The sequence below is a fragment of the Alexandromys fortis genome, unplaced genomic scaffold, assembly GCF_014885135.2.
Source record: "Alexandromys fortis isolate MF-2015 unplaced genomic scaffold, M_Fortis_MF-2015_v1.1 scaffold_24, whole genome shotgun sequence".
In the NCBI taxonomy this organism is placed as follows: domain Eukaryota; kingdom Metazoa; phylum Chordata; class Mammalia; order Rodentia; family Cricetidae; genus Alexandromys; species Alexandromys fortis.
Genome location: NW_026067906.1, coordinates 6,475,190 through 6,490,287, shown reverse-complemented (window position 1 = coordinate 6,490,287; position 15,098 = coordinate 6,475,190). Strand labels below are relative to the sequence as shown.

General features: G+C 38.1%; 1 protein-coding gene across 3 annotated transcripts in view; it reads left to right on the top strand.

Annotated features, from left to right (window-relative positions):
* The window catches only part of Tmtc2 (transmembrane O-mannosyltransferase targeting cadherins 2), a 392,468-nt gene that overhangs the window by 300,103 nt on the left and 77,267 nt on the right, over window positions 1-15,098 (top strand). For all 3 annotated transcript variants that reach the window (XR_007590635.1, XM_050135588.1, XM_050135589.1), the window contains exons 10-11: window positions 3,235-3,349; window positions 13,326-13,389. Coding sequence is in view for 2 of the 3 variants with exons in the window: in XM_050135588.1 (XP_049991545.1) it covers window positions 3,235-3,349; window positions 13,326-13,389 (179 nt within the window). In the remaining variant the exon portion in view is untranslated. The remainder of the gene's footprint in view (window positions 1-3,234; window positions 3,350-13,325; window positions 13,390-15,098) is intronic.

Here is a 15,098-nt window from a genome sequence, read left to right as displayed (position 1 = left end):
CTATGTATCTCCTGCTGTTACCATCAATCCTCTGGCAGGGATCCTGGGCGCTAGCTATTTGGTTAATCCTTCACTTCCCAGTTGTGATGAAGGTGACAGGGTTGGGATATCCTCTCCCCTCGGAACTGAAGCAGCCATATGAGGACAATTCTGGCGCTCGCCCTTGTCCCAGTATAATTAATATCAGTCTCTTATACTCTTTGAAATGCCTTGGTTTTGATGGGAAATTAGATTATAGTGCATATAAATCAGAAGAAATTCCGGCAACTATTGGAAACTTGTCAGCGAAGGCTTTCAATGAGAAAAGCATATTTAGGACACAAAAATAGAAGAAATGGAGGTACAGTGGGTAAGCAAAAGAGAACTAGAAGTTGATGTGCGGTAGCCTTAGCAGTGAAGGAAACTTGGAAGTGGGATGCTCCCGGGGGAATAAATGACTGACATGAGGGATCACCATATGGGCAGCTGAAGCAGTTGGGAGGGTTCAATCCTTAGTTTGGTAGTAAATGTAATAGTTAAAGCTCACAGTGTGAGTAGTGATAGGTGGTAAAGGATCCAGAAGTGATACTAAAGAATTTTACTTTTGTGAACGCCCAAGCAACATGTCATTTGAGATTGTTTGGCTAATTAGTTGAAAGAAAGCTGCTTTGACTTTATTTCCCCTTTTGTGATGGTTCTGTGTTTGTAAGGTTTACTATGAAATTTCCCATCAATTCTGGGCAGTATCCCAAAGAAGTGATCTTGGTGTCACATATCAGCCTAATTTTGTTCAGTTTTGTCTCAGGTATTCAAATTAAGTTGAAAATACCAATTATTTACATTTAATAATTTATACTTTAATATTATTAGAATGCTAGTGGTGGACTTTGGGGACTCGTGGCCTGTGGAGGCAGAATTATAGAAATACATAGCTAATATGTTACGATACTATTTTTGAATAGTAATACAAATATATCCTAGCATAAAATGTTCAAATGAGAATTTTGACTATTTATCTATATGGCTAAGAGTATGCATTTTTCTTAGCTTACGGACTTTGCAAACAGTTTGAAAAGTACAAATTGTATGACAAAAATAATTTGAAAATGAATATTATTACATGACAATAAAAAAGCATATCTGAGTTCACATAATAGTATGTTTAGATATTTTGTTGTTGTATGTTAACAATATGTGTGTCCATGTCAAAGCTTGAAAGGCTTTTTCTACGGCATGGTGTATAAACTGAGCCCTATGTGTTGCTGAATTTCACTGTTTTTTATATCTGACTGTAAATCTTTCTGTGTCTCTTTCCTTTCTGTTTTCCAAGCGGGGATAATGTATTTCCTCTTATTCCCTCTTCCAACTGTAAAACAAAAGCCTTCCTCGTTCGTGAATTGTGGTTTCTTAACTCTTAATCCAGGCTATGCTTCAGAGTTGATTGGAAAAAAAAAACAAAACTGAGCAGTTCTCTACCTTGAACTTTGTTTAAATTGTACATTAATGATAAATATGCACATGCACTTTTTAATTGAATATAATATTGAGGTTGATAACAATATGTTTTTCTTTTATGACCTGGTAATGCTGAAGCATTGCATGGGCAGCCCATATATGATGGTTCTTTTGAACTTGTCCATTTTGGATTTCATGTTCTAAGTTGATGAGGACTGACCAGGTCTCTTCCTCAAGAGGGCACCAGATCTCATTACAGATGGTTGTGAGCCACCATGTGGTTGCTGGGAATTGAAATCAGGACCTTCAGAAGAGCAAGCTGTGCTCTTAACCACAGAGCCGTCAGACTCTCATACCCATAACTAACTGAAAGATATTTAGCCTGATTCTTTCATAAAACCATACACGAGGAGATATTGTTCATCATCTGAAGATTATTTCATTGTTTTGTATTTTTTAAACTATATTCTTTAAATCTCCTGTCTTCTTTCTCTCCATATAGTTAGTATTTGCAGGAAACTCTTGAGAACTGTGTTTTCTATGTATAATTCTCAGAACTTTCTCTGTAACGATTTTGAAACATGGTCTTGCCATGTAACCTCAAATTAATGATCCTCCTGCCTCAGCCTCCCAAGTGCTGAGAAACACAAGCATCCAACCACCACAGCAAGCAACTAGATTTATCATTACATAAAATGTATTCTGTTTTTTGTCATTGTCCTTTCAACTTTCTTCAGCCAGGCAGTGGCTGTTAATCATTATAATTTCTTAAATCTTAGTTCTCATTTTTTTTTTTTGTTTCATGGGCAGGGATTTTAGGTTAAAGGCAGTGGTGACTATTAAACACTTGACAGCAGACTTTTCCAACAGCTACCCCAGCATTGCTCCTTTTAAGCATTTTTCTGTTTTTTTTTAATTGGAGTTTCTTGACTTTCTAATCATTTCTATAATTAGTTCTTGATTTTGAAATGTTGATCTCCAAGTAAAACAGGTAACTCCCAACAACAAATGAAGGCTACTACATCAACTCCTAAGCCTGCCGGTGCATGGTGGCTTCAACCCAGCTCCATCCCCTTCTGATTTGATCTTAACTTTACTCTCTATGAAACCATGCTTAAATTAGTATTTCAGTTAATAAATCGTCATCTTTCAAGAAACCCCTCTTCACATATCTATAGGCTTAAATGTTAACCTATTTTTACGTGTTATTTTTGCTGGTATAGGGAGTTTGTAGGATATCACATCACTCTTAAGTCGCAGTTTTAGAGAATTGGATGGCACTAGCTGAAACAATCTTATCCTCGCAAAGCTGATCTGCAATAGGCTCAAAAATTCGAGCTTGTTATTACTTATCCCACATTTATTGCAGAGTGTAATTCAGAGTGGGTTACTGCCAAATCTACCTTTCTGTGTCTTTGCAGTAATTTCAGCAAAGAGAAAAAGTGATTACCTGAGAATGGGTACACATGTTTGCTTGAATGTATCAGGAATGAGTGTTATTCAAAGTCCTAACAGTGAAAATAGACGCAGCTTGCGCTTACTGTATTTCTTTAACTTTGTTTTTTTTTTTTTTCCTGCTTGAGTAGAGTATAGAAGATTCCTCTTTAAGAAAAATACTTTGTGCACACAGAAATCTAGAATCTTTATGATATCCTGTAATTATGGGAAAGGCATATAAAATATGACTAAAGAAAGAGCAAATGTTAAATATTGGCTGCAGATCACTGTTTCCACCGCTTATTTATTATTGTAGGCCGTTACCCCCCGTTTCTAACAGAGCTTGCTTACTTTCCTTGGCAGGTCAGTTTCTTCTGGAAGAATCTCGCCTCACAGAAGCCGCTGAGATGGCAAAGAAAGCAGCCGAGCTCGACAGCACCGAGTTTGACGTCGTCTTCAATGCTGCTCACATGCTCAGGTAAGCCCTTGTTTCTGTATCGTCTGCGAATGATGCTCTGGCTTGAGGAAAGCAATTCATTATATTAATTTCCCCACTGCACCACCATAGACTGCACTTTTAAAATGAATCATACTGCCTAGCCAGCTAAAAAATTAATAAGAGCTACTTCATTCATTATAATCTATGTGTTCATTGAGCAGGGAAGATGAGCTCTCAGGGCCCAGAAAATTATCAAGATACTTCTACCTGCCTTTCGTCTTCCCTTCAAAAATTACTGCAGAAGGAGAACTGTAAATGTAAATTTAATAACTGTCTACTTGAATGTCCCCCAAAACCAACATCATATCAATTAATAAAATATGTTTCTATGTTTCTGCTATTATAATAAGCATTACTGAGTGTGACACGGGGATATCTTTTAATGTATTTGACCATGTGAACAGTTATCAAATATTTAAGATACATAAAATACTCAGACTGGCTCGGTAGTCAGCACTATTGATGTCTTGAAGAGATACATTGTTAAACCATTAAGGCTCTTGCATCCTCTTGAACAGACTACAAGTAAGACTTTAGCAGTCTAAATATATTGCACTCAATGGGTAGCAATTTCTGGAAATATTTTATGTAGTTTTCTGCTTTTCAACTCAATGAAATGCAAGTATTTGTTGTGTATCAGCTGAGGTTCTCTAGAAGAACAGAAGTGTACACACACACACACATACGTACACACGCACACACACACACACATACGTACACACGCACACACACACACACAGTACTTAGTAGTTGGCTTCTAGGCTGTGGTCCAGTAGGTTTAATAATGACTGTCTACCAAAGGAAAAATCCAAGAATCCAGTAGTTGTTCAGTCCAGAAGTTTGGATATCTCAGCTTGTCTTCAGTGTACAAAAAAATCCCAAAGAAGTAGGCTCTAATTCCAGTGAAGGAATGGACTTGCCTGCCAGAGCAAGCAGGCAGGCGAAGAGAAGGTGCTCGCATCTTCCATGCCCTTTATATAGGCTGCTAATAGAAGGTGTCGTCCAGATTAAAGGTGGATTTTCCCACCTCTGAAGATCTGGATTAAAAGTGGGCTTTCCAATTCAAATGATTTAATTAAGAAATAACCCCTTGCAGATGTTCCCAGCCTCTTGGATTGTAGTTAATTCCAGATGTGGTCTAGTTGACAACCAAGGATAGCCATCACAAATGCTTGCGGTACAAACAGATTTGTGACCCCTTTGTAGTATCTAAGACTATTAGGGATGTTTTGAAAGTACACATAAATGTTTTTGGTTGCCCCTTGAATACACTTTGAACAAAATATGTCATAATTAATCAATAGTTTGTCTAATGTCATTTGGTATATGAAGTATCCTAAGAAATTCTAAGCTGGTTTTGAAATCAAGCCATTCCTCTGGAGCATTGTGTTTGGTAAGCACTATGCTTCCTAGGTGGGAATAACACTTGATGACCCTGTCTGCCTTTGGGCTCAGCAAATCTTACTATGCACGCCCTGTGCCACCATTGCTCAGAGCAGGAAGAGCAGAGAATCTGGGTCTCAGTGTCCTCCCGTTGTCCTGAGTCTGGAATTCCATTTTCTTGAGACTGCATCTTATTGGTGAAACCTGAGTCCTATGCTAAAAAGAAAGTTAGGAGATGAAAGAAGTCTGGGTCTCTTGCTTCTTGCTCGGGACCATAGAATCCACATTGTGACTAATTGCCGACTCTGTTTACAGACGGCGATCCTAAGTGCTCAGTCTCGCGTAATGAACATTGACAATGCATGGCGACACTTTTAGGACTTCAAATAAGACCTAAAAAATAATAGATGCTTCCAGATGAAACCTTTTCTTTTCTGTTGTTTTTAAAGCAGATTGATTATCATCAAAGGGAAATATCAAAGGCACCGAACATGTTTGAACTCAGTGAAATCGGGTCTACATAGTTTTGTGAGAGGAAACAATTGAATCAACCATTCTGTTGAAAACATTTTGTAGGAAGGGATGTATTCAGTTCTCCGCACCACTCCCAAACTGCCCCAGAACTGGAAGTTGGAATGAGAGTATGAATTTATTTGGTATCTGAGAAGAAGTTAAAAGGCAAGAAAAACACATTTCACCTGGCTCGTAGGCTTTGGTATGAGAGTTTTGTTTCCTTTCCCTTAGTGAACTTACTTGACGAGGGCTAAAGGCGGTGTTGATTCCACTGTCTCCTGCCTTCTTGGCACTGTGTTGTGCATGCATACCGGACACCCTCCTGTTTCTCCCTGCACATCTGCAGAGGGTGCAGTGATATTCTTATAGCTGCAGCCCTAAGGGTTCCATCATGATTTCTCAGAGTTGGCAAAGATGAAATCTGAATGCAGTGTGGTCTGGCTACATATAAACGTCTTTTCATTATCACAGGCGCCCTTCATCTTTATAACTATGTGACTACCCAGAAGCTATGATGCTTACTAAAGAAGAAAGTCTTATAGAAGGTGGTAGATTGTCACATATATAAATCTTAAATGATAACGCCTCTATGGGGTGTTAAAATGCATTCTTTTATGGTAAATCTTGGAAAGTGTGTTTATGACTTCCTTGTGGAGATTAATCCAACTTTGTATCGATGGAATATTAAACTTCTAAAAATGCTACCATGGACCATGTCTGTCTTCAGTCACACGACTTAGGGAAATATGCTGGTTTTTTTTCTTTTCTCAGGTATAAGGGTACAAGCTTCCAATGCAGTGAGAAATGTACAACTGTCATACCACCTGATTCCCATTGCTTTTCTAATTTCCAGAACAGAATGAATATATGAGCAGAATCATTCTACTGCAATTTTTTTCTGCTCAAACAGCACAGTATTAAATGATTGTATCCTATACAAATATAGAATTTTGAGGGAACAACTTCTTTATTAGTTCTACTGGAGGTGACACAAAATTTAAATTCTTGCGTGAAAGCAAAACAATTTCAAGGTCTCTCTCTCTCTCTCTCTGTGTGTGTGTGTGTGTGTTTGTATGTGTGTGTGTGTGTGTATAAAGTTAGTCTTCAATATTTTTTGTTTGGCATCCATGAACTCTGATATCTACAGGCAGAATTTGAGTGTGGTGGTGTGTTTTGTACTATACTGGTTTGTTTAGAGAATAGTGACCAACGAAGGCATCCTAGCTCCTTTTGATTGCATTTGTGATGCTTTGAACATTTTAATTGATGTCAGATTCGTTTAAAGTATATGGAAGACCTGCACAGGTTCTAGGTACTAATGTGTAGAAAGAGCATAAACATGTAGAGGTTTTGTTTGTTATCTGAAGGAAAACACTTTAATTATTCCTTCAAGGATGTCTAGGTTGTGCGGTTGCTCCATTAATTATTATTTTTTTTTTATGGAACAAGAACATTGAAAGGTTCACGGCACTTTCAAATTACAGATTTAGCAATGTTTTGAGGTAGTTCCTCTTGCAGCTACATGCAGGTTGGCCTTCAATTCTCTGAGTATCAGAATCTGACTATGAGCTCCCGATTCTCTTGCATGCAGCTACCTGTACTGGAAACAGGCTTGTGCCACCCAATCGTTTTCTCAGTAGAATCTTGTTTATTTCATATTGGTATGGGTTGTAAGGTCTTTAAACATTTGGCAGATGAAGTTGATGGTGGTGGGTACCTTTCAACTCAATGCCTCTCTGATATTAGTGAGTGAAGAAGTCACCCAGCGTCCTTGAGAAAATACATGTTCTGATCTAGTGGGTTTGACTGGTCCCTGACATTTTACAGTTTTAACAAGTTCCAGGTGATGCTTACAACATTGATTCATCAATCACTACTATGGGCGATTTGTCCTTCTCCTTATCTCCTCACTCATTCTCCCAGTAACTTCTCCCCTGCCTGAATTCCATCAAGAACATAGGCGATAATTTACTGTGTATGAACATAATGGTTCACTATCAACCAGTCCCTCCCTTGTAAATTTTCAATATAAAACATCATCTACTCCTCCTATATCCAGGCTTGAGTATGTCTTTAGCAGTCCCTGAAGGATCTGAGACCATGAAAAAAATGGACTCGAAAGTTTATGGGACATGATAAGATGTGTGACCCATGGGGATTATTTCTAAAATTACATCCTGAGCGCTATGGTAGGGTGGCTCAGCAGGCAAAGACTCTTGATGCCTAAGATGAGGAGCTGAGTCCCTTCCCTAGGACCCACACAACAGGAAAGAATGGTCTCCCTCAAGTTGTCCTTCAATGTGCACACGTGTGTGTCTGTGAGCATATACACACACTAAATTAAGTAAATGCAAAACAATTAATTTATGTCAGTTTTAAAAACACATATAGTCTCTTTACTTGATACATTTCCTCTTTTCTGCTCTCTTTTTTAAAATGCAGACAAAGATTTATAGGTATTATAACTTTTTGATGTCTTGACAGAGTTCTTCTCTAAGGAGTTTATAAGTGATTTATTTCAGATTTTATGTCCCATTGTTTACATGTGTGAGATTCTGGTTTTGCTATTTGAAGATGTTCCATACGTGTGTGTGTGTGTGTGTGTGTGTGTCTTCTGTTTCAGTTTTATTTCCTTTCCTTCTATACAACTTATAGATAGATTGGAATTAGAGTGTAGCTAGTTCTTTTTTGAGTGGCTTACAGGCAAGCATCTGGTCATGATAGACAAGAATCTGCAAAGCCAAGCTATTATTTCCATATACATTTATGTTACATGGGCAAAGATGCCTCTAGTTTTTAAAAAAAATTCTCAGGTGATCCTTTGGAATATATTTAATATGAGGTAGTGGGAAGTAAGCATATTAAGTTATTTTTTTAAATTCACAACTATATAATTGTGATTACCTTATCTTTTTTACATATCATTTTATGACTAATGGTCTTTAACCTGTTTCAAAATATATTTTTATCACAAAGTAACATCAGAGATAGAAATTAATTATATAAAATGTATATGTATTTTTACTGATGTTTTATAGTATTATATATAATGGAATTCTGCAGTATGCAAATTATGAACTTCATGACCTTTGTGCTGTCTATTATTACTCTGCTAGAGTCTCACTGATGACAGAAAAATTATTCCAAAGTCAAAAAATAATCACTTTAGCTGATCATTTTTTGAAAATTCAGTTACTCAATAGTCTAGTTAATAGGGAACACCTACATTTTCTTCTAGTCCTTTAACATTTTTGGCCCTATGGGGGAGAGGTGGTGTAGAGGGTAGGGGATGCTCAATGTATATGATGACTAGATATTGTTAATGAGTAGGGGGGCCTCCGTCTGAATTTCCCCTTCATTGTGTCTGCTGTTAGTTTAGTTATTCCTTTACTGTCCAGTCACATGTCTTAACACACTGCTGATTTTAGACGAGGGAGATGTCCATCTGGATGAGTGATCTTCTTGCTTCTCATCCACATCATTATTGGCTATGTAGAGTGTGCTGTAGCCAGAAGGAAAGGCTGTCTGCATCCGGCCTGGGAGACTTTACTCTTTGAGTAAAGTTTACTTGTGGGAAAACTTGTGAGATTTTATGGTTATCATATCTAACTATGATCCCCTAAAAATAAAGATCAGAAATTAAGTATCTGGTACTATTTTTTTTTTAATTTTCCTTATGTTTATATTATTGCTAATAATAGCAATTACCTCATGGCATTATACATATTAGATAAATTACTGGATAGAATTTGTATACTTTTGTCACATTAAGGACATAATGAATGAAATGACCTTAAGCATGTAGGAAAAATACGTATTTTCAGCTACTTTAAATGGGTGTGTATTAACAGTCCAGGGATTCAAGTCTTACACCCCATCCCTATCAGTTTTACTCTGGAGGTGCCTGGCAGTATTTAATAAATTCCCCAAATCACAGAGCAGAGTCCTGTTCATTTTTTTCACCTTTTAAAAACTGGATAATGATTTTGTCATTTTTGCAATTAGGACTTGATTAGAATTCCAAGGAGTTCTCTTTCAGAGGGAAGTATAAAATATAACTGTACAACAAAATGGGCTTTGAACACTTCCTCATGAGTTTTCTTTCTTGTCCAGAAAATAAACCAAGAATATTCTGTGCCTAGAACTGACATATTCTTCCCCTGGTTTTCCATGTAGTGTCATAAATACTTTCTGATCAGTAATAAAAAAAAGACTTTTTAATAATCAAAGCAAAGTTCTATGGTGGAAATTAACTTTGTATGCATATGATGTATAATAAATCCTGTTTTTTCATTTCCTTTAGAATGTTATCAGTTATAATTCTAGCTTCAATTAGTTCTTCTTAGTTTTTTTTTTTTTTTTGAGCATTGACCCAGTGAACTAGTTACTTTTTTATTGTGATAGACTGCCCAGCAAAAGTAGCTCAAAGGAGGCAGTTTCCTTTGACTTGCAGTTTGAAGAGTTACCAACTATCACGGCTGGGAAGGCATAGGCTGGCAGGAGTTTACTGTGCTGGGCAAACACACTATCTGTGGTGTGGAAGCAGAAAACTGACATAAGTTCTTCAGTCATAGTGATGTCCAGGACATCCCACCTCCAGAAAGGCTCCTCCTCCCGAGGTGCCTCAACCTTCTGCTCCACTGGAGGGAACCAAGTAGTCACACACATGAGCCTACGGGGAAATGTTTCACATTTACGTACAGCTAAGCTGAAAAATACCATTACTTAAAAAACTCTGAATTGTTTTGAAAATTAGTTGCTTGATATCTTAGAAACAATTTTTATCTAATGAAGACCTCAGTTTCTCCTTTGATCAGTACCTGCCTTACGAATTGCAGGTTGTAAAGAACAGTAAGGGTCACACTTCTACACTTGGTATCTACTGTCTCATCTCACTTTAGAGCGACTTACTTCCTCGTCCTGTCAAGTTCCTCTCATTTGCTACCTCCATGCTTTTTATATCCCTCCAGAGAAAACCCTGCCAGGGCATGACCTAAAGAATTCTGGTTCAGATTTCCAAGTGAATCTGAACCAAAGCGAATCTGTAATTTGGTGAGGGGCACCTTCTTTAAGTACCCTAGTGAGGGAAGTTTTACTGTTTCAGACCAGACTTGGGTACATTTCTTGACATGCTGAGGCTGAACTTTGACATTTATGAGATTATAAACTGCAGTGACACATTGTAACACGCCCAAAGTCTAGCAGAGCCTTGGCTCAACCTTTCATTTTGCGTTTTGAGTTTTTCTTTTTTTCTCTACTTTCTTTACAACTTCCATTAAACATTAAACATAGTAGTGTTTCTGTTTGTTTTTCCTTCAGACATTAGCAAGATAGGCCTGATTCTCCAGAGAGATGTTATCTTTAGTTATTCCTATAATTTATATGTCTGCATGGGGTATGTCTTTGTGCCTTTTGTTTGTCTTGACCAAAGTGCAAATTCAATTTAATCAGTGAGGCTGATTGGCTTTCTCTCTTAAAGCGTGACTGTGGTTCTCTAATTGAGAGACTTACTCATGGATTCTCATTGTTTCCCTTTTCTCTGTCTTCTTGTTGTCCCCAAAGTGTATTAACATTACAGCTTTAAGGGAATGCTATTCCTCCCCACTTTTTTTCTGCGTGTGTGCTTCATGTATATACATGTATGCATGCTTGTTGCCTGTATGTGGGCACAGGTGTGTATGAGGGTGTACATGTGTGTACATATGCGTGAAGGCTAGAGCCTAAAGCTGGGTGTCTTCCTCTGTTGATTTCTCTATATTGAGGGAAGATATCTTACTTGAACTCAGACCTAACTAATTTGACTAGTCTAGCTTTTTCTGGAGCTCTTTCTCCCCTCCTGCCTTTGCTCCCTGGGGTGACAAACAGACTGGCATGTCCACCTGGCATTCATGTGGGTTCTGAGACGCCAGACACCCATCTTAACGCTTGTAACCTTTCACCTACTGCGCTTTTTCCTAAGAACATCATTGCCTTTTAAAGCAGACCACATAGCCGGGTAGTGGTATTGTCGCCCTGTTGTTAATGGTTTTTATGTCATTAAAATTAAACTTTGCATTTTCCCATAGCTTTAAATCTGTAATCTACATATGTCTTTACTAGATAACAACTCAATTCAAGCGTTTCTTGTATCTTGTTATCTGCCATCTGGCAGGTCTTCTGAAGCAGCATGATCAAAGGAAAAAAGAAAGAACATTGTGTTTTGATGGCAAGCTGATGTTTGGTGTACCCTGCTGAAAAGCTGACTAGTCTTCGGTGATGAGCAGCAAGCAAGTTTATCTGTTAGATTCAGTGTGAATTCCGTTTCTATAAGATAGCTGTGCTACTTCTGGACTTGACTACCAACAAGAAAACCATCTCTGGCTATAGAAGAGACTAAGAATCCACTTCTGGGGCTAGATAGAGTTTCTGCCTAGCATGGGGAAGACTCTGGTTTAATACCAGTACAAACCCCAAAAGATATCTCTATGGTTTTAATTATCAAAATACAGTCTAAACCCAGTGACTACAAACTATGATAAAACATTATATTATTGTAATTGTTTGTGGGAAAAGTCTGGCCTGGGCATAGCCTCATTTCTTGTGCCATTGTGAGTGAATTCTGGCTATCCCTTCATTATTCTTTCTTTACATTTTTCTTTATTTTATCTTGTTTTTGTCTGGATTAAAAATCAAGTGCGAGCATCCAATTTTCTGAGATTAGGTCATGTGCCCTCACTGGTGACCAGAATGCAAGGAGAGAAATAGTCTGAGATCTGTGTTGTGCATGAGCTTGTGTGTGTATGCTTGCATGTGTGCCTGTACATGCATGTGTGTGTGTGCATGTGTGTGTAGAGAGAGAGAGAGAGAAAGAGAGAGAGAGAGAGAGAGAGAGAGAGAGAGAGAGAGAGAGAGAGATAAAGGGACCAAGAGAAAGAAATAGATAACAGAATAACTTTCTACAGAAAAATACTCACATGCAGTCTGTGTATATGAATGCACACGTGTGTGCATGTGCAAGTGCCCATGTGCACACAGACAGAAGCCCAAGAAAGACACCACTCCCCACCTCAGTGTTTGGAACAGAGTCTCTTACCTACAGCAGAACTCACTGCTAAGCTAGACTGGCTGACCAGTAAGCACGCAGCATCCTCCTGTGCCTGCCTCCCATGCTGGGACCACAGACAAGCACTGTCTTACCATGAGGGGTTGTGGGTTCTAGGAACCTGAGTTTGGGTCCTCATTATTTCACAGCAAGCTCCTAAACTTTAGAGCCATCTCTAAAGTTTAATTACTTTGTTTCTAAAATGTTATTAATTTTAGTTAGCATAAACTAATTGGTTTCATGATATTCTCACACATATACCATCATATTTTGTTTCTATTTATCCCTGGCACTACCATCTCATCCTCAACTCTCTCCCTGCATAGTTCTCTTTATGTTTCTATGTCTTATATATAAATATATATGTGTATTAACATACATGTATATATATGTGTGTAAAATGAATATATAATTTCTTAAGTCTCACAAATGTTCACTATGTTTATTTTTAAAGTAAACACTTAAGGGCTAAAGAGGTGATGATTTTGAGGGTTTATTGCCTTTGCAAGGTACCCAATTTAGGGTCCCAGCACCTATGTCCTACATCTCATAACTGCCATAACTCCAGTTCCAAGGAATCTAACATCTTCCTCTGTCTTCTGTGAGAATCTGCATGCACACGTAGCACATAAACTTAGCTAAATATCGACAATTGATTTTTGTTTTAATCTTTTCTTCTGGGTTGTCATTTTGTAACTGGAGAATCTAAATGTATTATTTGAGTTATATTGAAGAGGAAAATACTTTTTCCTATGAAAAACATGTAAATATAAATTAGCAATACCTAACCAATGGGGTTATGCTAGGTCACCCTTTGTAATACTTTAAAATAATGGTAAGTTCATTTCAAGTTTATTTTTATGGGAACTTACTGCTTAGTCAACGTGGTTGTAATTCTTTTAAGTTTCTGTCAGGCTGCTCCTCCATGCTTCAGTTTTAAAATACATAAATAATTATATTTTATTTTTTCTTTGACAGACAAGCTAGCCTCAATGAAGCAGCGGAGAAGTATTATGACCTGGCAGCTAAACTGAGACCTAATGTAAGTACTTTCTCAATGTCTTCAACCATTGTTGAAGACACGGTCCTAGGGCCTTCAGTGGTGATTGTCATCAATGCTGTCTTCTTTTCCTCCCAGGTTTCTCAGTTAAAGGCCCACTGTTCAGGTCCTCTAATCACCTACGACCAGTTCAAATTTCTTTGTCTTCCTCAGAAATATCTCCCCGCCCCTGTAACCCCCCCCCCACACTTTGTAAATCGTGATTAGCTTTCATTATCTCATATGGGTTTGATTGTTGTTAAATACCTTTTGTTTCGGTGAATCTTCAGATTAATTCCGTGAAGGCCTTTTTTTGTTCCTCTAGTGATAAATACTTATTGTTTGTCTCCACTGCATTTAAACCGTCAGCTGTGTGCCCGTTTCAGATTCTAAAATCCTCATTTTTAATAACTCGGCTTTGCAAGTTTATCAATAATGTTTTCATTACAAGTTTTCCCAGGGTAGTTTCGCTTGCAGAAAGGAAGATGGATATAAATTAGGTATCATTACAATTGGAATGGAATTACTATTTATAAAAAGCCAAAAGCTGCTTTTCTAGCAGGCTGACAAGCAGGATTTTTCACTGCAGCGAATTCCGGTTCTGAACATTTATTCTTATATACATTCTGCACCACTGTCCAACAGCAAAGCCTTCTCTCCTTCTCTCCAAATGCAGACTGTGCATTTGAGAAGTGCAGTTTTCAAATAGTGATGAAAACACATGTGTGGGCACAGTGCATATACAAGAATCAGTCTCATTTCGTTAGAGTATTGCATCTATTGGGCAAATAAGTAGAAAAGGGCTGCTTTAAGAAGGAGGCAGAGATTCGAGACCATGGGGTATATTAGGGAAGCAGTACGCTCAACTAATTGACATAGTAATGTGACTCCTTGGAGGTGTAGTCTTGTGAGAGTAGAGACCTATGAGGGACCAGTGTGTGTTTCCCTAAGATTTAACCATGATGAGCTTAACCCAGTATATAAATCTGAAGTTCCATTTATATTTATACTATAATGTACAGAAATATCTTAAGGTATCATTACAAAAGATTTGCATAACAAGAGTGTATGCATTTATTTAAGATTTATGACAAAGGAATCTTCAGAAATGAAAGCCCAAAGAAGGAGAGGAAAGGTTTGTGTGTTTTTTGTTTTATTGGTTTTGTTTTGTATTTAATGGCTATTGGTGTTGAAAAACAACTGGCAGACTAAGGAGGGGGATGCAGATACAATAGATGAAGGGGCGGCAGCAGGCTCAATACACTACAGCATCCTGCTCATTCCCATCATCAGAGATAAGGACGTAAAGACCTGCCTTAGCACTCCCTTCACAGGAGAGAACAGGGAAAGGCCATAGGACCACCGCGCTTCTTCTGCACTCTTCTCAATTCTCCCCATCTCCACATATTCAGTTTTCCAAGATACCATGTTTCACGGCAGCTGTCCTGAACCACTTCCCATGGTTATAAGATAACCGAGGAATTGGCAGGCTGTTTACAACGAGAGGAAATAATCCTAACAGCTAGAGCAATGACAGCTAAAGTGTATTGGACACTTAGTTGTCCCTCTCTTTGCTAGACACGTCACAAGAACTTGCTTCTTGCAACTCGCAGCTGCTTCTGTGGTCTCGGCGATGCTGCAGGGTGGGGAAGTTAATGCTCCACCTGGCAGCACAACTTTAGAGAGTCACTTTGTCATTTAGCCTCCTGTAG